This window comes from Rhodamnia argentea, chromosome 9, assembly GCF_020921035.1.
Source record: "Rhodamnia argentea isolate NSW1041297 chromosome 9, ASM2092103v1, whole genome shotgun sequence".
NCBI lineage: Eukaryota > Viridiplantae > Streptophyta > Magnoliopsida > Myrtales > Myrtaceae > Rhodamnia > Rhodamnia argentea.
Window position 1 is genome coordinate 3,471,264 of NC_063158.1, and position 23,409 is coordinate 3,494,672.

General features: G+C 41.3%; 2 protein-coding genes and 1 long non-coding RNA gene across 4 annotated transcripts; 1 reads left to right on the forward strand and 2 right to left on the reverse strand.

Moving 5' to 3' along the window:
* Nucleotides 1-741: 741 nt before the first annotated feature.
* On the reverse strand, nucleotides 742-11,347 carry LOC125316578. The gene is made up of 3 exons (XR_007199704.1): nucleotides 11,215-11,347; nucleotides 8,026-8,041; nucleotides 742-751 (listed from the first exon to the last, which is right to left on the reverse strand). It is a non-coding gene; the product is annotated as an uncharacterized LOC125316578 (long non-coding RNA).
* Nucleotides 9,121-11,709, forward strand: LOC115736855 (zinc finger A20 and AN1 domain-containing stress-associated protein 1). Of its 2 annotated transcripts, none has more exons than XM_048285277.1 (3): nucleotides 9,121-9,333; nucleotides 10,817-11,153; nucleotides 11,340-11,709. In XM_048285277.1, exons 2-3 carry the CDS (start codon nucleotides 10,843-10,845, stop codon nucleotides 11,521-11,523), a joined length of 495 nt encoding a protein of 164 aa, XP_048141234.1. In that variant the 5' UTR covers nucleotides 9,121-9,333; nucleotides 10,817-10,842; the 3' UTR covers nucleotides 11,524-11,709. The 2 variants fall into 2 exon arrangements, with proteins under 2 accessions (XP_048141234.1, XP_030524564.1); XM_030668704.2 differs by having other exon boundaries at nucleotides 9,123-9,329; nucleotides 10,816-11,153.
* Nucleotides 11,710-16,538: 4,829 nt separating this feature from the next.
* Nucleotides 16,539-18,161, reverse strand: LOC115736853 (AT-hook motif nuclear-localized protein 24). The gene has a single exon (XM_048285233.1). The coding sequence runs from the start codon at nucleotides 17,786-17,788 to the stop codon at nucleotides 16,871-16,873; it is 918 nt and encodes a 305-aa protein (XP_048141190.1). The 5' UTR covers nucleotides 17,789-18,161; the 3' UTR covers nucleotides 16,539-16,870.
* Between the last annotated feature and the right edge of the window lie 5,248 nt (nucleotides 18,162-23,409).

The window sequence follows — 23,409 nt, forward strand, 5'->3', positions numbered from 1 at the left end:
TCGCTAGATATTTTGGCCAATCAAGGGCATTTTCGTCCAAATTTTAACCTAAATTTTAATTAAATTAGATTAAAAATTGAAAAGCTTAAAGTTTAAAAAAATTAAAAGAAAAAACCTAGGCAGGAGGGTTGGCCCTCCACATGTGGCCACCGCTCCATTGCCGGTGCGGCAGCGACGATGGCCGACGTGGTTGCCGGCGACCCTCTCGAGAATCAAGCGAGGCCGATATCCTCTCCTAGACCTAGGCGACAATCGGCTGGCCCTTGCCTCCGGTCGGCGATGGGATAGAGGGCCAACCCTCTCGCCCGTTTTTTTTTTTTTTGTGCTCTTTTAAGTCTTACATTTTTTTTTCTTTTTTGAGTTTCCCCTTTTTATTGATTTTTTTTTATTTTTTAACCTAGGCGAGGCCGGCCCGCGGCTTTCGAGGGCCCTTACCTGGCTCTCTCAGGGCATCGTTGGTGGTCGGCCATCGCCTGAGACTGGCCACTGCGAAAAGGAAAGAAAAAATTAGAAAAAAAGTAAAACAAAAGAAATTCGAAGCCCCAGCGTCCTACTTATAGAGAGAGGGGCAGCGAAGAAGATGAAGGCGTGGGACCCGCATCGGACCACAATGTCTTTAACACGATTTTTTTTTCATTTATATTATATGGTATATTATTCTTTTTTTCTTTTGCTTTGGTCGGAATATGATATTGTTCTTTGCTGCGAAGAAAAGGAGAAGAAAAGAATCCGATGGGCTTGGGAGGACCCACTGGACCGACCGGCTGTGGGCCCCACACTAGCATTTCAAACCCTTATTCGAAATTTTTCCATAAAAAATTGATACAAAAGATAATTTTCATAATGAGTTGTTTCATAAAAAGCAAAACAAAAGAAATTAAAATCACTCTAGTGCAGAATCATACTAAGCTAAGATTTGGGCTTTGTTTGTCTAGTGAAAATCGAATAATCTGAAAAATATTTTTCTTAAATCATTTTTGCCACTTGAAATAATTAGTCAATAAAAATAATTCATTATATATTTAAATATTTTTGTGAACGATGTAAATATTTTTTTGTTCATTCATTTTCTGTAAGCGATACAAACGATTATTTATATAAAAAAAATATTTTCGCAAAACAAATTAAACCTTTTGGTTTGAGAAAATTATATAGGACGAAAGAAATTACAGCATCCACCGATGAAAGAAACTTTAAACGAACAAGTATCATACACCTTGGATTCGAACGAGGGTAGCTCGACCGCCAAATCAATGGTGGATGAGATTTGCTTATACAAGATTTTGTGTCCACCTGTGTTGTGATACATACTCTATTTTATCTTCTTCTTTTTTAATCGAGGAGGGAAGGTGAAGAATAATTTTGCTACCAAAGGCGGTAGAGAATCAGAATCTTCCCTTTTGTTTTGCCTTATGAAAAGCAATCATATGATATTGTCGGTGCGTCTTTTGTTAATTTCATGGAATCGTCCCCTTTTGGGCCTCCAATTTGGTGACAACTTCTGGACAACATAAATAAGTAAATAAAAACACGAAGATGCGTCATATCATTTTTTTTTTCAACGCGATTAACCAAACGAGTAGACCAACAATGGACCAATCGTAGTTTTTCGATATCCTTGATAATGAAATCACATCAAATCAAGTTGACCGACTTTTAAATAAAAACATTTTGAGTATTGTTATAATAACGCCAGATATTTTGCACAAGTTCTAAGAAAAACGACGATATACAAGTGCGCATATCGCGTGCCTATTAACTTCGAGAGAATAACATCATAAGTGTCAAAAGTTGTAGATGATGCTTACTTTATTGCTAAATTTTTTGTAATCACTTAAGTGTCAATATTTTAAAAAAAAAATAATCTTTTTAGTGCCAACTCAAATCTATTTGGTCGGAAATCGGACGTGGCTTTTTCCAATTAATATCGTAAGCTTGAGCTACTCGTCGGACACCTAGTCAGTAATAAAAAAAAATAAAAGTTAAAAAAAATTCATAAATAAAAAAACTTAATTAGATTAAATAAATAAAGATAAAAGTTTATAATATAAAAAAAAAAAAAAAAGGAACAACAACTCACGCACGCAGAGGCCGAGCCCCGGCTAGTGGCCACTACCACAACCGCCGGGAAGAGACGACTAAGCCTCCTTGAGCTAGGCAAACCTCGCCGGTCATCGCCTAGGGCCCAATGGCCCGGATCTAGGGCTAGGCACAATGCTTGCTCCAGATTGGAGCGAGGGTTGCTAGTCGTCGCTTGGAGCCGACAAGGCCTCGCCCAAGGTTCCCCGTTCTCACCGACTTTCAATGATTTCTTCTTGCCGTTTGAACCAGGTGAGCTCCTTGATACACCATGTTCTGCTTAGTATGAAGCACTAAATCGGTTGATGAATTTTTTAACAAATTTTGTTGAACCGAGGTCTATTCATAATAAATAGTTTCGAGTCATAGCTTTATATGTCGGGTTTAGGTTGAAACTTCGCAGAAAAACTCAAATCCGAAGCTTGTATCTTGAATGCATATAACTTGTTCGACGTTTTGCTTGAATGAAATCTTAGCCATCGGGCGCTCGACACGAGGGTTGCCAAGCATCGGGGAGGCTCAAGTGACCTTCACTAGCCCTTCCCAACGGCCGTAGTAACGGCCAATTCGGTCTTAAAATTTTCAATTTGATCAATTTGATCCTAAATGTTTAAACGATTTTCCAATGTAGCTATCCGCTAAAAATCGCAGACATGGACACTAACTGTCTTATGTGACACAACCAACACTAGTGAGGATGACTTTTATTTTTAATTTTTTAAAAACTTTTTTGGATTTTTGTTCTGTTTTCCCCTAAAATAGGGGAAATAGAAAAAGGAATGAAGAAAAAGAAAAAAATTAGAACATTTTAGTTAAATTGCAAAGTGGTTGTGCTGCGTAGGACGACCAGTGCTAACTGGATCGCTATGTCGGCGATTTCCGATCAAAATTGGTTGGAATGACTATATTAACAAATTGTCAAAAGATTTAGGACTAAATTGGACAAATTAAAAAGATTGAATTAGCCGTTAGGTTTAGGGCTTTTGAATAATTTTTCTTTACTATAAGTATCAATCATCTAAGAGAAAATAAAAATCTTGAAAAGGAAAACAAAATCAAGAAATAGGAGAGCATGTAAAGATGGACTCTCATATTTTTGTTGTTTGATATAAATAGAAGGAGTTTTAGGATTATCATTGACAAAAAAACTATCAACGGTAATATTTAACTATTTTAGTTATCAGATAAGTTCCTATCTTGAGCAAAAAAAAGTACCTTGCTTCTTAACAAAGTTTTTTTTTTTGGTCGAATTCTTAACAGGGTTAATTAATACAGAAAATTACAATTTGGGTTACATGTGTCGACATGGGGGATATCTATTAACCCGACTTAGCCACTTCACGATGCAATTATCATGAAACTCATGAGAGCAAACGGTGCAACTAATTTCATCACCCGTTATACAATTTGAGCAAACGGTGCGACTAATTTCATCACCCGTTACACAATTTACCGCGTCAGTTGATGATAGTCGGGGATATATGACCAAAATCCGACCCGATCCACCGCTGGAAAGGGGTCCTATGATCTTCTACATCCTAGGTCTTCCCGTTCTATCCTGATGGTTCATCGGAAAAAGAACCACGTGATAGTCATTAGGCATGTTGAACTTATCTTTGGGGCAATGGTTAGCAGCATTATGCATTCAAACGTGATGATAATAATTTTCTTTAGGGTAGATGACACAGATTGTCCCTAAATTTAAGATCAATATATAATATGGTTCCTAAACTTTAAATTTGATCAATGTAGTCCCTGAACTTTAAATTTGATCAATGTAGTCCCTAAACTTTAGCCCAACATACAATGTTATTGATGAATTTTTAATATTTTTATTGTGGTCCGTGAACTTTTGGTGTATATTCAATTTAGATCACGAAACGTATGAAAATATTCAATGATATCCCTTGAATTAATGAATGGACAATGTTCAACATTTTCATACAATCCATGGACCAAAGTGAAGATATACTAAAAATCAGAAGACCACATTGAACAGATTAAAAATTAAGGGACGGCATTAAACGTGACTATTGATATTAGAAGACAAACACAACGAAATAAAGACTAAAAACGAGAAAGAGAAATGGAAACACAAGGTTTATTTTGATTTACTCTTAAACTAGTATTACATATAGTCGAAGATTTTACTATGATTAGTACCTACACCTTTCTGTTACAATACACAATTACAAAAGAAAGAGAAAAGTACACTACATCTAACAGTAGTTATTCATGGGATTAAGCCCGAACTATCAATAAAATACGGATTCAAACTATTAAAGCCTTTTGCCAATAAAGAAGCGGGATCTACGTATCGTCCTCTTGATGGAGAGTATGAATCACAACCTAACAATAGCATCATTCCCTAACTTTTAATAAGGGCGAAGTTATTTATTGTTTGCACTTGGTAATGTAAGAAAACAAACTTCCGCCGCGCGCCTAATCCACACGCATGAGCTCATTCCTTAACCACTGATTATGCCAATCTGGTAGAATTGATTAGGGTGCAATAGCAAAGCCAACCCCACGGAATTAGATTTCAATATAATATAGAACAAATCCTTGCGTATAATTGCAGTACGGTTAGTGTCCAAAAGGGAGCCCAAATCAAGAAGCATAGATTACAACGTGGGTAACTTGTGTCTACATGTAGGACAAGTATGTGCAATCTTTAGCCACTTCTCGATGCAGCTGCTGTGAAATTCGTGAGAGCAACCCAAGCGACTCACCTCATCGCCCACCGCCGGCTCTTCCAGGCAGATCCCACAAACCTCGCTCGGATCACGGTGCTTCCGTATCACCGCCTTCTCCAGACCCGGAATTGCCGGCTCCGACGCCATCTTGAACCTCTGGAGCATCTCAGGGATGTTGATTGGCAGAATCGCCTCCATTAGACTCCAACCCATCTCTCGAATTTCGTCCTCGGGAAGGGTGACCACCTTCGCTATGTCCACCAAGATGCCAAACCTCTTGCGCCCCTTGTTGCGAGGGTCGCTCACGACTCGGCATGCGACGCTCAAGATCTGGGACACGATCTCGTCCCGAGCCTGATCTGCTCGACCCCCACCTTCCCTACATTCCGGATCGATCCATCTCAATCGATCCAAAGGGAACGGCGACCGCAGGTTGTCGAGCGTGAAAGATATGAATCCCCGAGAGGGCAACTGCGGGGAGTCGTCGGTAGACACCAACGGCGCGCACTCAAAGTGCTGCTCCGAGTAATGGGTGCAGATGCAAGAGAATGGCGATGGGAATGGGCCGGACGACTCGTACATGGACCGAATGATGTATGTGACGTGCATGAGAGCGTGAGGCAGCGACAGGTCATCGCGCATCCACTTCGGAGAAGCAGAAACATGAACTTGATAGTTGGACATCTGTTTTTTACTTCGTGATCGGAGTTTGAGAATTCACGGCCAAATATGCATTTACAAAACGTAAGAGTCCTTCTTATACACACTTGAGTATGACAAGATAAAATCCAATTCGGAAACCTGGGATTGTCATCTATTCCTAGTAGGTAAAGACTTCCTAGTGTCGGTCAGATAATTTTATTTCAAACCCAGTTTTCAAATTAAGGAGAGTTACCACAATACAAGATTAACTTATTGATCTATGTGTTCTACCTATTTGTCTAAGTACGCAATATCTTTAAGTTATTTCAAGCAATATAAGCTATTACTTTTCTTTTGGGGGTAATCCAGTGACTCGAACATGGAAACCCGCCACTTCTATGGAGAAAAAAAAAAGTATAGATTATAGTTAGGGTTTTTCGCTCAAGGGTTATCCTCTAGAATATTATCTATGAAGAACCGAGTAGAGTTGTATCACAAATCTACATGTCATCTCTATTTTAATTTGGGAACTTCTCACAATCGAAATGCTTTATTTGAATTTGACTAATTTACTTTAATGAATCCTAGAAAAAACATACAATATAGATGGTAACCAATAAATTTCAACTCTATTCAAAACTTACAACAGATTAACTTGGTCGATTTCGACCAAAAAAAAAAAAACTTGGTCGATGCTCAATTCAAATTTATACCAATGAGAAATCGAACAATTTAGGACATGCCACCAGTTTATAAAGGCGAAAGACAATCTATAATGCTAAAATAAACAAATATTTACGGTCCAAGTAACGAAAATTGCAATAAAAGTTGAACTTCAAAAGCCTATCAACCTAAAGCTGGAACTCATTATTTTTCTTCAAAAGCTTATAAGTTCCTTTAAGATATTGTCTGTTAAGTCTCACCAATGATCCGAAATGATGAATGAGAAGCCAAGTGTTCGTTTCTATTAGGGCAATTAGTAAGTAGTTTGGTGGCTTTGAAATTAAAAGATAACACCATAAACATAGGGGAATTACGAAATTTTAACTGATTCATACAAAACATCATGTCATTTATGTTGTTAATTTTATGTTATTTTCAAAGACAGGGTTCGGCGAGGTTCAGCCGTAGAAAATGTACTCTTTGTTTGTGATAGATTAAAAAATAAGTGAACATAAGAGAGATGAAAACCAGTTGACAGAGAGTCCAAATACCATATACGTTAGGATTCGGTGCACAAACCACAAACGAAGTAAAACATAAAAGCGAGAAAATGAAATCGAGACACAAGGTTTATATTGGTTCGCCTTTAAAATAAGATTACATCTAGCAGAGGATTCCACTATAACTAGCACATCACACCACTCTGTTACATCCCTCAATTGCAAGAGAAAGAGATGATATATGGCAATAACTATTTTTCTGTTCTTTCTTTTTCTTTTTCTCTTTTTTCTTCTCCTTCTTCCTCCAGCTGACGGGGTTGATCTCACAATCGCTGGGCAAGCTCAACCTCGCTCTCGCTCGGTGACCAGTTGGAGAAAAAAAAAGGAAAAGAAAAAAAAAAGTAAGTAACATTGAAGATATTATTAAAAATTGCCATGTCAAAGTCGGCGACCGTCTATGTCAGTGCCTGCAGACTAAAATTAATCGGATGAACTGAATTGGCACAAATAGCTATCAAAGTTGGAAAATTTTAGTCTTAATTGGCAAAAAGAAAAAAAAAGGTTTAGAGCTGAATTGACACAATTGCAATAGGTTTGTGACTCGTCGATGCAACCACACCCCAATAATAACCACTTGCAACGCAAGCCTAATCCACACGCATAAGCCCATTCCTTAACCACTAATTAAGCCAATCTACTAGAATTGATTAGTGTACAATAACACAGCCAATCCCACAGAATTAGGTTTCAATGGTATATAGAACAAATCCTTGCGTATAATTAAAGTATGATGAGTGTTCAAAAGCGATCCTAATCCTTGAGAAGTCACCGGGCACAATGCTATTGCTCTCCAACAACAGCGTTATTCCTTCATCGATCAGCCCAAGCGTTTTCTCTCATGGATGAAGAGCATTGTGCAAGCAAAAGAAATTCTGAGAACATACAATGGAATCAACAAATAGGAAAATAGCAAATCGATTATCAAATTTGTTTCACGACTTTACATGAGCCTTCCCTTTCAAAGAAAAAGATCTAGAAGCAAAGATTACGACGTGGGTAACTCGTGTCTACATGTGGGACAAGTATGTGCAACGTTTAGCCACTTCTCGATGCAACTGCTGTGAAATTCGTGAGAGCAACCCAGGCGACTCACTTCATCGCCCACCGCCGGCTCTTCCAAGCAGATCCCACATACCTCGCTCGGATCGCGGGGCTTCCGTATCACCGCCTTCTCCAGACCTTGAATCGCCGGCTTCGACGCCGCCTCGGACCTCCAGGGCATCTCTTGGATGTCGGGTCGCAGAACTGCCCCCATTGGACTCTGACCCGCCAGTTGGATTTCGATCTCGGGACTGGTGTATGTGACGTGCATGAGAGCGTGAGGCAGCGACGGGTCATCGGACATCGACCTCGGAGAAGAAAAAAAATGAATTTCATAGGTTGACATGTTTTTTTTTTTTTCTTCTTGTGTGTGACTTCGTGATCGGAGTTTGTGAATTCACGGCCAAATATGCATTTACAAAACGTAAGAGTCCTTTTTATAGACACTTGAGTATGGCAAGATAAGATCCAATTCGGAAACCTGGGATTGTCATCTATTCCTAGTAGGCAAAGACTTCCTAGTTTCGGTCAGATAATTTTATTTCAAATCCAGTTTTCAAATTAAGGAGAGTTACCACGATACAAGATTAACTTATTGATCTATGTATTCTGCCTATTTGTCTAAGTATGCAATATCTTTAAGGGGTTTTTTTTTTTCTTTTGTCGGAGCAATATCTTTAAGTTATTTCAAGCAATATAATCTATTATTTTTCTTTTCGGGATAAATCCTATGACACGGACATGCAAACCGGCCACTTGGATAGAGAAAAAAAAAAAGGAATAGATTACAGTTAGGGTTTCTCCCTCAAGGGTTATCCCGTAGAATGTTATCTATTAAGAACCGAGTAGAGTTGTATTACAAATCTACATGTCACCTCTATTTGAATTTTGGAACTTCTCCTAATCGAGATGCTTTATTTGAATTTGACTAATTTCAACAAAGTCATACGAAATTATCTAATTAAAAATCCATCGTGAACGTTTAGAGAACACGTAAAGATGGATTAGAAACTCTTTATTTTCTTCCTTTTTCAAAGTCAGTAAACCTTGAAGTTGTTTTCCCTAAAAAAAAAAAAAAAAAGCAACAACAAAGCACCGCGGAATCTCTGTTCGTGGGAAACAGACCCGGTCCAACCTCGACCGGTTCGACCGGGTCGACAAATGCGTTGGGCAGAGCACGAAGAAGCTTTCCAATCAAATATTCTCATTCATATCTAGGAGCACAAAAGCACAGTAGCCTCCGTGAAGTCCCACTCCGAACCGTCCGATCACGTCCTGAAAATGGGACATTTGCAATCGGACGGACATCGGTTCGGTGCGGGACGAGACTATCGTGCGCCGATTGGCACGTGAGAAGTAAACAAGAGGTGCCCCTTGGAAAGATCACACAAACCCGTGGGTGATGGTGGCGGCCGGCTCATTTTCTTCTCCCAATCGAGAATCCCATCTTCAAACATCTCTAATCTGAACAGGAAGCTCCAGAACTTTTGCTTCTCTAAGATTACCTCTCTCTCTCTCTCTCTCTCTCTCTCTATAACCAATCTCGTTGAACCAGTGGCCGCGCAGCGTATTGCTTTCGAGCTGACCGACCGACGGAATTCGGAGCTCGGCGTTTCCCCCGTCGGACACAAGTCGGGCGTATCATCAGGTAACGGAGACTGAACTTCTCGCGTTCTCTTGTTGATTCGAGTACGCTTGCGGATTGTAGAGGTTGGAGCATTCAGCGGAAATCAATTATGAACGATAGTCAACCGGTGATGCTTCTTTCAAACTGAAACATGGCGATTGATTCTTCCCGGAGGTCCGACATAGCTTGAGCTTGAATAATAGTACAACCAGTTCCGCATTTCTTTTTTTCGTTACTTTAATGGGCGATTGGTTCTACAATCCGGAACTGGGTTTTGAATTTCCTTAGAAAAAAAGGGACTTTGATCGGAACCGGCAGGCTTCAGGCATATTTGGGGAAAATCATCTAAAAAGTCTCAAACATATTACAGCTGTGGTAATTTAATCTTAATCTTTTTTTTTTCAAATTGAGTATTAAATTTTTTTTACTTTTGTGCCAATTCAGTCTATTTAGTCAACTTTAGGCGACTCACGCTACGTAGAGAATTTTTAATAATATTTTGATATTTTTTTTAATTATTTTTTTCCTTTTTCTTCTTCCTCCCCTAGCCGGTCACCGCCCCTCGCCCTTGCCGGCGCTAGGCGGAGCTCTCCTGCGGCTAGTAGCCGATCCAGCGATCGGCTGGAGGACGAAGAAGAAGAAAAAGAAAAAAAAAAAAGAATAGATGAAAGGAGAAAAAATAAATAAAAAATAAAAGTTTGAAAAAGATATTAAAATATTACTAAAAATTATTACATCAGTGTCGGTAGCACCACATCAAGTTGGCCGGACAAAAGATTTAGGACTCAATTGGCGGGAGAAAAATATTTACGGTTAAATTAACACAATTACAATAAGTTTAGGAATTTTTTGATAAATTTTTCACGTACTTTATGAGCAATATGTGGCACAGTGATTGATAGGATATTGATTGGCTTTCTTAACGGACAATTCACGATATAAAATCGAGAACTTAATTGATTAAAAGTTGGTTCCCTAACTTTTTTTTTTTTTAAAACCTAAGAACCTACTCGGTTCCTGTTTGAACCGGTGGTGCGGTTTGACGAACCAGTCCGATTGCTCACCCCTTGATTCGTACCGTCTCTTCTTGATTGTAAATTTTGTTTAATAATTTGAGATTTTGTTTTTACAAATTTCTATAATATGGAGCGCCGTGATAAAAACGGATACGTGACTCATTTCAACGTCTAAGAAGAGTCTTTTATCTTGTTCTTTATCGATTAGCAAACAAATTAGGTAAATCCAATTCAGCAATTCGCCTGATGTGCTATAATAGGTCGTACGAATCCAAATAGTTATAGCCTTTCCATTTTCGGCCTGATTTTATACTCCGCTCCTGAAACTTCTCTAACGCTATAAAATTACTCGCGACCTGACCGATATTCCATCCACAAGATTATATTCTGGTTTCCGCCGCCGAAATTCTCGAACAAGATCGGCACCACAATACCCGAATTCAATCTCTCCAAGCCCTTTACAGGTTACTTACGCAATCCTTTCGCATCAGTCAGGAAGTAGAAGAAGAAGAAGAGAGATGGGTTCGGAGCGCAATGACAGCGTCCCCGTCGCCGCCGAGGCGTGGCTCTGCGCCAATAACTGCGGCTTCTGGGGCAACGCGGCCACCATGGGCCTCTGCTCCAAGTGCTTCAGGGACTTGTGTCTCCGGGAGCAGCATGCTGCCGCCGCCAAGGCTGCTGTGGAGAAGTCCCTCAGCCCCGAGACCACCCCGGCGGCCCCACAAGAAGGCAGGGGCAAGGAAACTGCGCAGGTCGGGGTCAGCAACGGGGCATCGAGCTCGGAGTTGGCGCCTGCAAGCGGCGAACCGCAGTCGAAGGCCGCAAACAGGTAGTGTACTGGGCAGGTCGAGGGGCTAGTGGTGATGCCTGCCCGCCCCACCTTAAAAGACCCATTTTTCTTTTCATTAGTATCATGTAATTCGTTACTTTGTAGTGTCCTTAAAGATGTTAATCGGAGAACATCAGTTCTAGTTGTTCTAAATCGAAAAATTTCCTGGTCCATGACTGCCGCTAGGTGCGAGACGTGCAACAGGAAGGTTGGTCCGACGGGTTTCAAGTGCAAGTGCGGATCCACGTTCTGCGGGGCTCACCGGTACCCGGAGAGCCACGGGTGCGGGTTCGACTTCAAGAGATCGGGTCGGGACGCGATCGCAAAGGCCAACCCTTTGATCAAGGCGGACAAGGTGGACAGGATCTGAATGTGGTGATTAAGGGACTGCAAGTAAATAATTCGGGTTTTGGAGTTAGTGGGATTCATGTTCTTTCTTTTTCCTAGTCGGAGCAATTGCTCTTGGAATGTTCTGCCTTCATTTGTTGGTCCCGGAACGATTGTTTGAAACAATGCGAACGAAAACAGAGATCTCGAGACAAAAACTGTTGATGTATCACTGTTAACTTCGTTTTGAGGAATTTTTAACTTAAGCTCCTTCATGCAAAGAGAAAATCCTTTCGGACATGAAAAGAAGTTTCTCTTTTTCCTTTGGGGGTTCGTCGCCAGCACAAGAAGTGACTAACAAATCTGGCTTTTTAATCAGAATAAGTGATTAGTCTGGGCGATCACCCAACATTGTTTGCCAAAAGAATGGTGAGTCATTATCGGAAACGGAACTTTCAGCAAATGGGTGTTCTCAGGCAATGCGATCACGTGTTGGAACGGGCGGTCAATCGACCCACAATGATGGACTCGCCCAAGTACTTGGTCGTGGGTCATACTGGTAACGCCGGGGGCAGCCATCGATGCCGGTCGCGCTCGATGCCGATCACGCCCCTCGGCACCGTTTCTTTTCTACCAATAGACTGTTAGTGGTGAGTGTTGTGGGCTTCTAGTTTGAAGAAGTGAATGAAGCCCCGGGGCTGATGCACAATGCTTTAGCTCCATAACACTTCCCTCGGCAATTTCCAGGCCTCTTCGTCGGTGCCCTTCGAAGTGCTGTGGGCCCTAATTGTGTTGAAATAACCAATTTCAAGAAGGCTCTAGTATGCTGCTCAAGATGTTTAGAGAAAAAAAAATACTCGGATAAATAGTCTAGAAAGTTGTAGAAAATATCTAACATATTGCTATTGCCCAGTTTGTGCAACATATTACAACCATAAGCCGCGCTAATATAGGATTAACGTTTGCTGCCTACACGTTGAGATCCGGATGATTGATTTAAACCCCAGTCAAGGATGGAAAACGAAACCCCCGTGGAAGATCGGTCGCGCCCGTCATGGATATTAGTAACAATGGAGAAGTGGCCTCTGCGTGTAAACCTTGTGAATTAGATTTCCAGATGTCATGCTAATTTAGTCAATCTGCATCAGAAGCATCACTCGTGAATAACCAGCTACAGCTTCGAGGTTGCGCTAGGCGGAAGTCTCTCTTAAATACTCCATGGAAACTTTATTTGAGAGTTTGATAATTACCACATATGAGCCATGCGGGTAAACTGCAAATTAACTCATGTAGGATGCCGAAGATGTCAAGTGTCTGTACTGTAGCTTAACCTAGAATTAAGCAAGTAAGTTGCATGTGTTTCCTGTCTTAATTAGTTGGGAGGTCTAGTTTACCTTTTTTATGAAGAGACAAACTTCACCCGAAATTAGTGGTAAAGTGAGGTTAAACTAGTTTTGTTATGGAATGCTTCTGTTGAATGGATCTTTATGCGGCAAAAGAAAAAGGAGTCTTAGTCATAGTTTTTGTTCGCATATGCCAACCTGAGTTGCCCAATCGATGCATGGATAGAGTTAGAATATAGCTCTCATGTTGGATGTTATACTCGGTGGATATTGAGATGAATGGAAAAGCAAAGCTTGAATTAGAAAGAAGATGCTCACATGCACATCGTCACTGTTGATAACGACGAAGGATTCAAACAAAACTTTGAGCATATATTGGATCTACGTCGTATCTACAGCTAGAAATTGGAACCTACCATGTACACTCTGAAACCAAATATGTTTTTTTTTTTTCATATTTAGTCAAGAATAACTCTCCATATGCCAACAACTAGATCGTACAAGATAAAGTAACAAATAAAATGTTCAAAACCCGTAACATTAAAAAAAAAAAAAAAAAAGTCATCCAACTCCATTCCTCATTCATCCATACTTCAAATTCTAATCGCAAAGATATCGATTCATCAAACTAAAACAAGAAAACCTTACCACGCACGCACTAGCGGTGTGTGTGTGTGTGTGTGTGTGAGAACAAAGATGATATTAAATAAAACATTCACCCAATTACCTATATGAATGAGTTACAAGATAAAATGAGATGTACATGACTAACCCATGGCCGGTTCTCCGGTTCCCGGACCGATTCTTGGTTCGTTACTACCCAGAAACCGGGCACCAAATTGCTAGTACAGGTTTAAAAAAATTGGAACCGTGAACTGAATCACATAGTACATATTCTAAAAATTCAGAACCGCGAAACTGACCAATTCTCATTGGAACTTGGAACCGGACCAGTTCCCATGGTCGGTTCGATCTGGTTCTCGATTCTACCCGGAACCCATTCTCACCTCTATCTAGCGCCAAGATAGTCATTCCTGCAATTTTGTGTGCATTGTAAAGTACGTCTACAAATCCGTTTGATATGTAGACGTGGTTCTACTATAGCCGAGTTTTTTCATCGTTATGCTATAAACTGTAATTTGTATAATTCTTAATATATGCTTTAAAATTATAACACCTTGAAGAAGATATTGACCAATTAAACTGATGTATGTTATAGTTAAGGAGATGCACTGCAGTTATGAGATGTTTGTCAAACGACTTATAAGAACTCCAGTCCTTTTTTCATTGCAAGGATTACTATGAAAACACTGAACCAATCATATAAGTGTATGAAATATGCACAATGTGTCCTTAATGCAAGATTTATGTTAGAAACAGTTTTTCACATTGGCTAAAATGGGGCAGGTAATTCTAAGATTCCTATCTTTGACCAACCCTACCTTTGACTATCATATGGATGTTGAGTAAAGAAAAGAAGCTTAAAAAAAACCCTAGTTAGTTCAAGAAATGAGATTTTCTCATCGTAATCTCACTGTTGAAAATAAAACATTGCAGGCGCATAGTCGAAAAAATCGAAACAAAGAGACAGGATCTATTGTTCCTTCGATAATAGTATAGAAATAGATATGGAAAACGGGATGTAGATCTTATTAACTTTGAGAAGACAAATGTACTGCTTGGATTTGTCCCCTCAAATAGTTAAACATCTCGTCAACCAAATCAAGAATCCAAATTTAAGCCACTTCACTATGAACATCCTGACTTTTTCAAAAGATTTTCACCTGGTAATGGGAAAAACCGTGCACGCCCGATGGCACACATGATAATCCACTCTCTAATTAGTCCACTAGCTCTAATGCTGCAACCATTGAAACCACCAGCATCGGCCGCTGAGACAACCATCACCACTCGCGCCTCCCTATGGTTGCTACAGATCAGCTAATGACCTCGGATCCGTGGTGGTCCATGCCTTTGATGAGTATTTTTACTGAGCTGAGCCAGAGGTAATTGTGTCTATCCAGTTGAGTCGAATACAAGGTGAGTCGGTGGAGAAATACATTGTGAGGTTCAAGAAGCTGCAAAAGAGGTGTCAAACCAATCTAACTGATAAAGAAAGCATCGTGATTGTTCAGAAGGAGCTGAACTTCATTTGGAGAGCGAAATTGGACGGTCAATACGTATATGACATGTTCCTATAAGCCTTCTCTACGTCGGTCACAGCAGAAAACCAGTTCATCATATTCTTTGATCGAGTTGGGAACTTTGTTCTTACATTCGACCTTGGAGGAAAGGTGGAAGTCCTCGATCTATGTTGACGACCTTAAATAGAAGGCCTTCAACCCCTCATATGGCGCTAATTGGCAATGTGCACGAGAGAGAGAGAGAGATGCAACGAGGCAGCGATGGCAGTTGTTGGAGGGCTTGCCAGAAGGTAGGGATGGTGGTGAAGCTGGCTCTCTTTTAGTGCATAATGGAAGAAGAAGAAGAAGAAGAAGAAGAAGAAGATCAAGATCTCAACCCTTCAAATCACTGACGCTGATGTGTTAATCATGTAGATATATTCATCCTAGCTATTTCGAATGTGAGCAATATTAAGGATGCAAAGATGTCTACTGAGTTCGATTTATCAAATGGTATATCAAATTTTCCTTGTCTGAGTTTAGACAAATACCACTCATGTACAGATCGATCCACTTGATTAACTACCCAATAAAACTTAAAACATCAGTTTAGTCGACCGAACACGGTCAAAGATCCTTGGTGTCTAGCCCCTAGCATTCATGTTTGGGTAAACATAGCATATAACTTCAAAGCACAGGTTAAAATTCTCAATCCAAGAGATTCCATCAGAAGGCAAAAGCAAAGGCGGGACAAGCAAGGAGGGGGAGACAAAACAGGTGCATGCACAGGCAAGAAACTTGTCTTGATTCAGAACGGGGACAAGATCGATCCTGGCATGGGTCAAAATGCATGCAGTTTCAGTCAAAGGAATGAAACAAAAAGATGAAAATTTGGCAAGCCTTCCATGTAAGAGAGAGAGAGAGAGAGAGAGAGAGGAGGAGAGGATGGCAATTGTGGCGGTTTCATGGAAGTGCTGTTGAGTTTTGCCTCGTAAAGGTGCTAGTTCAGTGAAGTGCACGTGTGAACCAGTTCATGTCCAACTTCATTAAATAACCCTAGCTCTCTCTCTCTCTCTCTCTCTCTCTCTCTACCCCCAAGAGTAAGGAACACCATGCGCAGAAGCACATACCTCTTTGCCTCTCTCCTGAATAGCATGCCAGTCTCATCGAAACTGCAGAAGGCCACTTTAAATGAACTGCCTTGACCTTCTCAACTTATCTCAATTGAAGCAACGCTCACGCATGAATTCATGAACTGTTCATCTATCCCCATTATCACCCCGTAATTAATGACACCCAGATGGGCCCCTTTTATCCTCCTAGATGTTCTCAAAATCATACATGAAGTAACGAAAAAAAAAAAAAATAAAAAAACAAGTATGAAGATAGTAAAGCTTGCATCGTTGGTTTCATAAAAATGTATGATCAATAGCACAAACCCCATCGTGCAATGACTTGAAATTCAAACACTTAAGTTTCTGGAGAAGATCAGTCTCTGAGAAGAAGGTTGAACCATTGCGAGAGAAAATACCTTCGAAGCTAGGAGGAACCAAAAAATAAATCGTAAAACTGATCAGCAAACTCGGCAAAACAAATTCTATCAAATCCAAGTTCCTCAGATCCTATAATGCAAGAGCAACATCGACGGAAGATTTCACAGAAGTCGCCTCACCGCCCAATTTACATGGTTCTTCAAATCAAACACAATCATTCCTAGGCCTAGTCGGGAAAAATGAGAAATGAAATCAGCTAATCGATCGAAGAAGACAGAAAACCTAAAGTTCATTCGAAGAAAAATAAAACCACAGATTGCTTCCACTAGTAGCTACAAAAGTTCCGGCTATCTCCTAGCAAGCTTCAATGTGCTCATGAGAGAGAGAGATATTAGAATTAAAAGAGAAAGGAACATAACTGAAATTTTTCGCTAGTAAGGCGGTCTAGCTCCAGACCAGTAAGCTTCGGATGGCATTTGTATCGAGTTGAGGAGATTTGGAGGCAACCCGTGAAATAGTCCCGCGTTGTTCGGATCTCCCATGAGCTGTGGCGGTGGCTGCTGGTGTTGTGGTGTCTGCCCTCCAACACCGCTGACTGGGGATCCCATGCTCCCTCCTTGGACTTGAATTCCAGCATCATCCTCCTCCAGAGGCAGCCTCTCATACGCAGCATTGCTAAATGAGGCCGCCATGATCACGATGGGGCCCGAGGCGATAAGCGTCCCCACGACGCTCCCCCCAACCACCTGCCCTTGCCCACCTGCCAAGTATATGGTCAGCCCTGAGGCTGCAGGTGGCGCGGGAGGCGGCAGGAACGACCCAGCTAGGGATAGGATTTCGAACCGGCCGTGCAGCGTGACGATCGCACCCGGCGAGGCTGGTTGCCTGAGGGTGACGTTGGTGACAGTCCCGCTCCCGCTCATTATGCACACCCCACTCTGCCTCCGCCTTGCAAAGGTGGCGACGCTCTCGACGATGTCGCAGCCATCCGCGATCTCCATAACATGGGTGCGGAGCGCGTTGGCGCTGTCCCGGGTGATTATGATGGGGGGCTTCGGCTTGTTCTTGGATCCAGCTGGCCTCCCTCGGGGCCTCCTCGTGATCTCTCCCTCTCCGCCTTGACCGCCAACCATGAGCTGTTGGTCCTTGCCAAATTCACCGCCCTTAGGGTTGTTGTCGCCGTTGTTGCTGTCATCGCGCTCCCGTTTGAGGGAGCCGCTGCCGCCACTCCTCTCATCCTCGGAGCTCGGCGGGTGGTGGAGGAACTGGTGTTGCTGCTGTTGGAGCTGGAAGTCTCTGGTGTGAAAGGGTGGAGGAAGAGAGTGGCCATGAGCAGAAGCTGGATCCATCAGTTCTTGGTTACATACACAAAATTAGGCAAATTGCAAAGAGAGAGAGAGAGAGAGAGAGAGGGGTGTTATCAAAAAGAGAGGAAGATAGTGGAGAAGAAAAGGGGGGGACAAAAGTAACAATAAGGAGACTTGGCTCTGGGTTGTGTTTTCTGCTCTATCCTTTTCACTTTCTCGCTTCCTTTTCGATGCTGCTCTTTTTTCCTTCCTTACTATGTAATGATGGCCTTTGGGGCAGAAAGAAGATGAAGGAGAAGAAGAGGAAGAAGATGATGATGAGTTGGGGTTCGGCTGTCAATTGTAGCTAAAGTACGCTTCAACTGAATTCTCCATTCTTGAGGTGTATCTGAGTTTCTTTTAGAGAGAGAGAGAGAAAGAGAATGAAAGAGATGAAGACGAGGACATGAACGACTTAGGTTGTAATGTTTTGTATGTATTAAGGAATGGGTGGGTGGTGTTACGAGTTTAAGGTTTAGGGCTTGCTCGATGGAGGGTAGAGACTCGAGAAAGACAAACAAGAAAAAAAAAATGAGAAAGACTGGTGGGGCCCTCTGGTTTTGGTAAGACTCAGCCTGCGAGGGGGCGGTGGGTGGGGCCCACCTCTCTCTCTCTCTCCGGCACTCCACGTTCTCCCTCTCTCGTATTTAAATCGGCCGTATTGAGAAGTGAAACTCCTCAGAAAATACGTAATAAAAGAGTCGAGTTTAACTAGTTTGAAATTTTTAGTACGTATCGAACTAAGTTTAATGTCACTAACATGCCGGACGGCTTAGGACCCTAATTAATTAATTGCGTCTTTTATTACCATGTTATCCGTTCAAGCTCGAGTTTGATCCGCACTATGACCCAGATTATCACATGTATTAGTACAAGTCAAGTAGAGCCGTACTTATGAATAAGGAATACCTCACTAGGAGTCGACTGAGTTCGGAGACCAATTGAGATTTTGTTAGTCGATCGAACTCATACTCTACCAAACCCTCGCACCATCCATGAGTTACAAACAAATAGTCGGAGGACTCACGTGATTTTCACTCTCGATTCACCTTCTTGTTTTGTTCCACTCTACCACGTCGTCGTTAATCCCTTCAAGAGCTCGAGCATCTAAAGAAAGCGGCACTTCGAGATTTGAATGCAAGGCAAGATAACGGTAAAAAGCACTTAACGTAACGATCGACATCACGTGTTGTCCATGAAAATTGACCAGTTTTCAAACAATCGAAAAGCGGAAAACAGCATTAATGTCGCGAGCCACAATGACTTTATTGGAATAGGACATCGACAGCACAAGTAATATTTCGCTCATCAACTGTATGCGTGCTATGCTTTAGTTAATTGGAGATTTCGTTGCCGTTTTTATTTCTACTTCTTTTAGGGTTTGAAGATCATATTAAGTGAAGTTGAAGAAAGCAAGCACGCATAGAACACATCGAATAGAATAATTTGGATGTCCTAAACCTAAATTTTATGTAGACTTGGCAAGTTACACGACTCGACCATGAATAAGAGAATTTCATGAACAAAACATCATGTCTATATTAATTTTTTTTTTATGCTAGCTTTTTGTCAAACCACTGGCTACTAAGAGCCGGAACGAGAATAGTAGCTGGCCCATCATATTTAAATGGCAAGTTGCACCAATAGTCTGCAAATTTTATCTTCAAACACTAAATGTTAAAGTCATGGTCCACACGCACCTACGAGTGCGACACGTGTTTGTTCCCCCTCTTCTTACGGGTCTAGTCTTAGTTCTCATTCGACTTTTATTGGGGTTGCCGATCGATATCCAGCTTCGATTTATCTCCTCTTTTTTCCTTTTCTCTCGTTAATTCTTGTTATCTGTCTGATCCTTCATTCATTTAGACATGCATAGGTACCTTAGTACATTATAGTATTTCTTTTCGGAATTTGCTAGCATAACAATTTAGCGTATATGTATATATCGTTTATGGACGGCTAACGCCGACATAAAGTCGGTCCCTTAAGAACTTATTTTCCTACAATGGACCAACCTTTGGCCTCGGGACACAAGTACTAGATATATTCTCGTTTTAGTTGCAAAAACCTTGGGAAGTAGATGTATTGTGGTTCAAAGAACAAATTATGGCGCGATCCCGTCCTAGATCATACTCATTGGACCGCATTAGTCGGGACTTTATCATGCAAATGAGTACCTCGTGGCTATTGTTAGCTCGGCAATGAAGAAACTTGGGTTCGGAAAAACAATCAATAGCCACACAGTGCAAGGTATTGGGGAGAAGAATAGTAGAAGTATCAAAAGTTTCGTGTGGCACTCGCTTTAGTGCCAAATTTTTTTTTTAAATCACTCAAGTGTCAAATTGTAGAAAAATCGATCATTTAAGTGCTTTCGACGACATATTCATGCCAAAAAAAAAAAAAGTAGACGACTTTTATAATCAAAATTTTTATACGAGGGCATTTACAAAAAAAATGCACGTGAACAGATAAAACGACGTTGTACAATCCAACGTGATTGGGTCGTGTAAAACGACGCTATTCGCTCCGAAGTTCTTTTGCCATTTGCTCTGTCTCTCCGCTACCTTTTTCTTCTTCTTGTGCTCTAACACTATCCTCTCCACCGTTACCCATGGAGCCACCACCCACCACGCCAAGCATCGCCACCTTCTCCACTACCTTGATGAGTTCGGCGACCGCAGTGAGAGCGTCGCCATCGACCCATCCATCTCCATCGAGAACCCATGCCTCCAAAATGCCTCCGTCGCTCTCCAAACACTAAAGAAGGCCATCAACAACTTCACTGCTAACCGGGCCGGCACCGTCATCTACGAGGAGAAGTGTCAAAAAAGTCCTAAACCTATTGTATTAGTACCAATCCAGTTATAAACCTTTTTTTGGTATCTAAACTTGGACATTTTTTTAATATTATTCTAATATTTTAAATAATTCTAAGCATTTTTTTGTTTTTTTAAAAAAATTTAAAAATTATTTAAAATGTCAAAAAATATTAAAAAATATCTACGTTTGCGCCAATCGTGCCACGTAAGATAATTGACGTCCACGCCAGTTATTTCCGATCAAAATTGATCGAATTGACTCAATTGGCGTAAATGCAAAATATTTAGGACTAAATTAGCATTAATATAAAAGGTTTATGACCGAATTGGCACTAACAAAAGGTTTATGATTGAATTAGCACCAAAAAAAGATTTAGGACTGAATTGGCGCTAATGGAATAGGTTTAGGACTTTTTTTACACTTTTTCCTCCATCTACGACTACTCCTAAGTCTTTAGCTCCTCCGCCCTCAACGGCCCCAATGTCCGCACTGTCATCGACATCAATCTCAACCAAGGTGACATTTTTGGGTATCTCCCGGAGGAGCTCGGCCTGCTTGCTGACCTCGCTCTCTTCCACCTCGACTCTAATCGCTTCTACACCAACGTGCCGAAAAAGTTTCGAGAACTTGAACCGACTCTTCTAGCTGGATCTGACACGACAAAAGATCTTCGGAGTCATTGGTCTATCGAGTTGTCCATTTGCATTAGCAGCAATTCAAATATGGTTCCAATTTGGGGTCGTGGTCGTTTAGGGTTCTCAATTTGAGAATTTAGAGTTTTCGATTTAGGGTTTCACTATGGGGCAAAACACGTGACGATGTCGTTTTAAGCTATATATGTTGATTGGGCACGGCAACGAGCCACATCGGATAGAGAAACTAATAAAAAATAGTCATGTCGGATTTCCGACGCTTCAAATCGAAGTGGACACTTAAGTGATCATACTTTTTTTATAAATGGCACCTAAGTGTTCCGAAAGATTTTGACACTACGGTAAATATCGTACGAATCTTTTGACAACTTCTATGTGATTTTCCGATTCCGTTCCACATTTCTAAAAGACACTTATCCTGAATGATTCAGCAAGTCCTCATGGACGCGAGTGCTGTAAAAGCGATTAGCTGTCAAATGGATGCACAATGCCAAGGCCAAAGGCCGCGGCCGCAGGGTTTGACCGGCGTCGTTCTGCTCGGTAGCCACTCCACGGTGTTGGGGGGGAGGCGTGGGAGGCGCTGACACCGGGCACGCACACGCACGAAAGAAAGGAAGACGAAAGGAGGGGCCACCAGCTTCCCTCTTTCCCAAAGATGCTCTTTGTCCCCTTCCCCCCCTCCATTTTCCCATATCTCATAGGTTCTCGGATATTATTATACATATTTGGATATAAGATAATATTATTCTTTATCTATGTTACCCAAAAACCTAATGGTCAATCGATGCACGACCCTCTCTATTTTGCTGCTTTCCTCTGGTTATTTGAACCCAAAACAAGAGAAAAAAGAGTGCAAAGTCTAGATCGATGGAGAGCAGATAATGAGGATAGCCGATAGGGGTGATCGGTTCCTAATCAAGGTGGGCCGGTTCACAATTCCTAGAATCGGAGAGACTGCTCTGGTCCGATTTCCGAACGGTCCAATCATTAGACTAGTCGCATTATTTTTGTGATTGGCCATTAAATTTTTCTTGTTAATTAACAGATTTACCGAACCATTTCTCGTTAATTACGTTACATTATTGTTAAATCTAAAAGTCAAGCTAATCGGACCGTTCATAACTGGTTTCAATGTTATGGGACCGAGAATCGGATCCAATCGGCCGATTCAATCCAGGTCGGGCGACTCCCAGTTCGATCGATCCATTATCCTCGACCCTAATATCTGCAGTATTTTTCTATAAGTTTGTTTGTCCTAAAAAAGTCAACAACATACACCAGATACATAGAAAATAACTGAGAGGTGACAGCTTAACTCGTATAATCGATCCAACGTACCAAAAACTTGGTAAACGACAAACCCCAATAAACCCCCACCATGTGTGGATAAGAATCATTAATACCAAGTCAAGCCCCTCCCCTCGGAGCATCGATCCATGTCGGCTAGTGTTGTTGCTGCTGCTGCTGCTGCTGCTGCTTCCTTTTACTCATTTTCCTTTTTGGCTCTTTTCCTCTAAGCATAGTCATCGTCCACTTCTCTCTAGTCCACCTTTTAGGGTTTGTCTTGCTTGTGTCTTCTCTGCGGGTTTAGCTATCTGGATAACGTTATCATCGTCTGCAGTGTGCTCAAAATCTCGACCCGCCCGAGGTTTTATACACTAGGACACATCTTTGCGGAGAAAGCACCTACTTTCCTGAAAATGTGTATCCATCGCCTAAGTATATGTCTCTTCAATTAGCAGTCATTGACATGTCTCACGAGATTACCAGAGTGAAGTAATTACTTTTCGCCGCTTCGTTGGAGTGTCCGGGACAAGAAAAACGAGGGCAGATTTCTAGTTTTCTTGGGACGACATCTTGACTCTTTAAAGGGGAAATCTTGGTTATGCAAACAAATGATGTACGATCGCTTCTTTCAACCCCCACTGCTTGAAAGTACAACTGTTTCTTTGGAAAAATTCACGAAAGGTTAATTAATTTCAGGAAAATTTTCAAATAAAGGCCCGAAGTGGACATTGTTTCAAAAAAGTACACGAAGTGCCCTCTTTATTTCAAAAAAGGGCCTGAAATTAAATTATTTCAAATGAGGGTGCGAGTGTCAATATTAGTCTCAAAAAAAGGCTTGACATACCCAGAGTTGAGGGCATTTTT

Bases quoted from the DNA above. Each gene is read 5' to 3' on its own strand.
- LOC115736855 (XM_048285277.1), top strand. From the start codon at position 10,843: ATGGGTTCGGAGCGCAATGACAGCGTCCCCGTCGCCGCCGAGGCGTGG. The intron at 11,154-11,339 runs GTAGTGTACTGG...GACTGCCGCTAG, and splicing joins CAGTCGAAGGCCGCAAACAG to GTGCGAGACGTGCAACAGGA.
- LOC115736853 (XM_048285233.1), bottom strand. From the start codon at position 17,788: ATGGATCCAGCTTCTGCTCATGGCCACTCTCTTCCTCCACCCTTTCAC.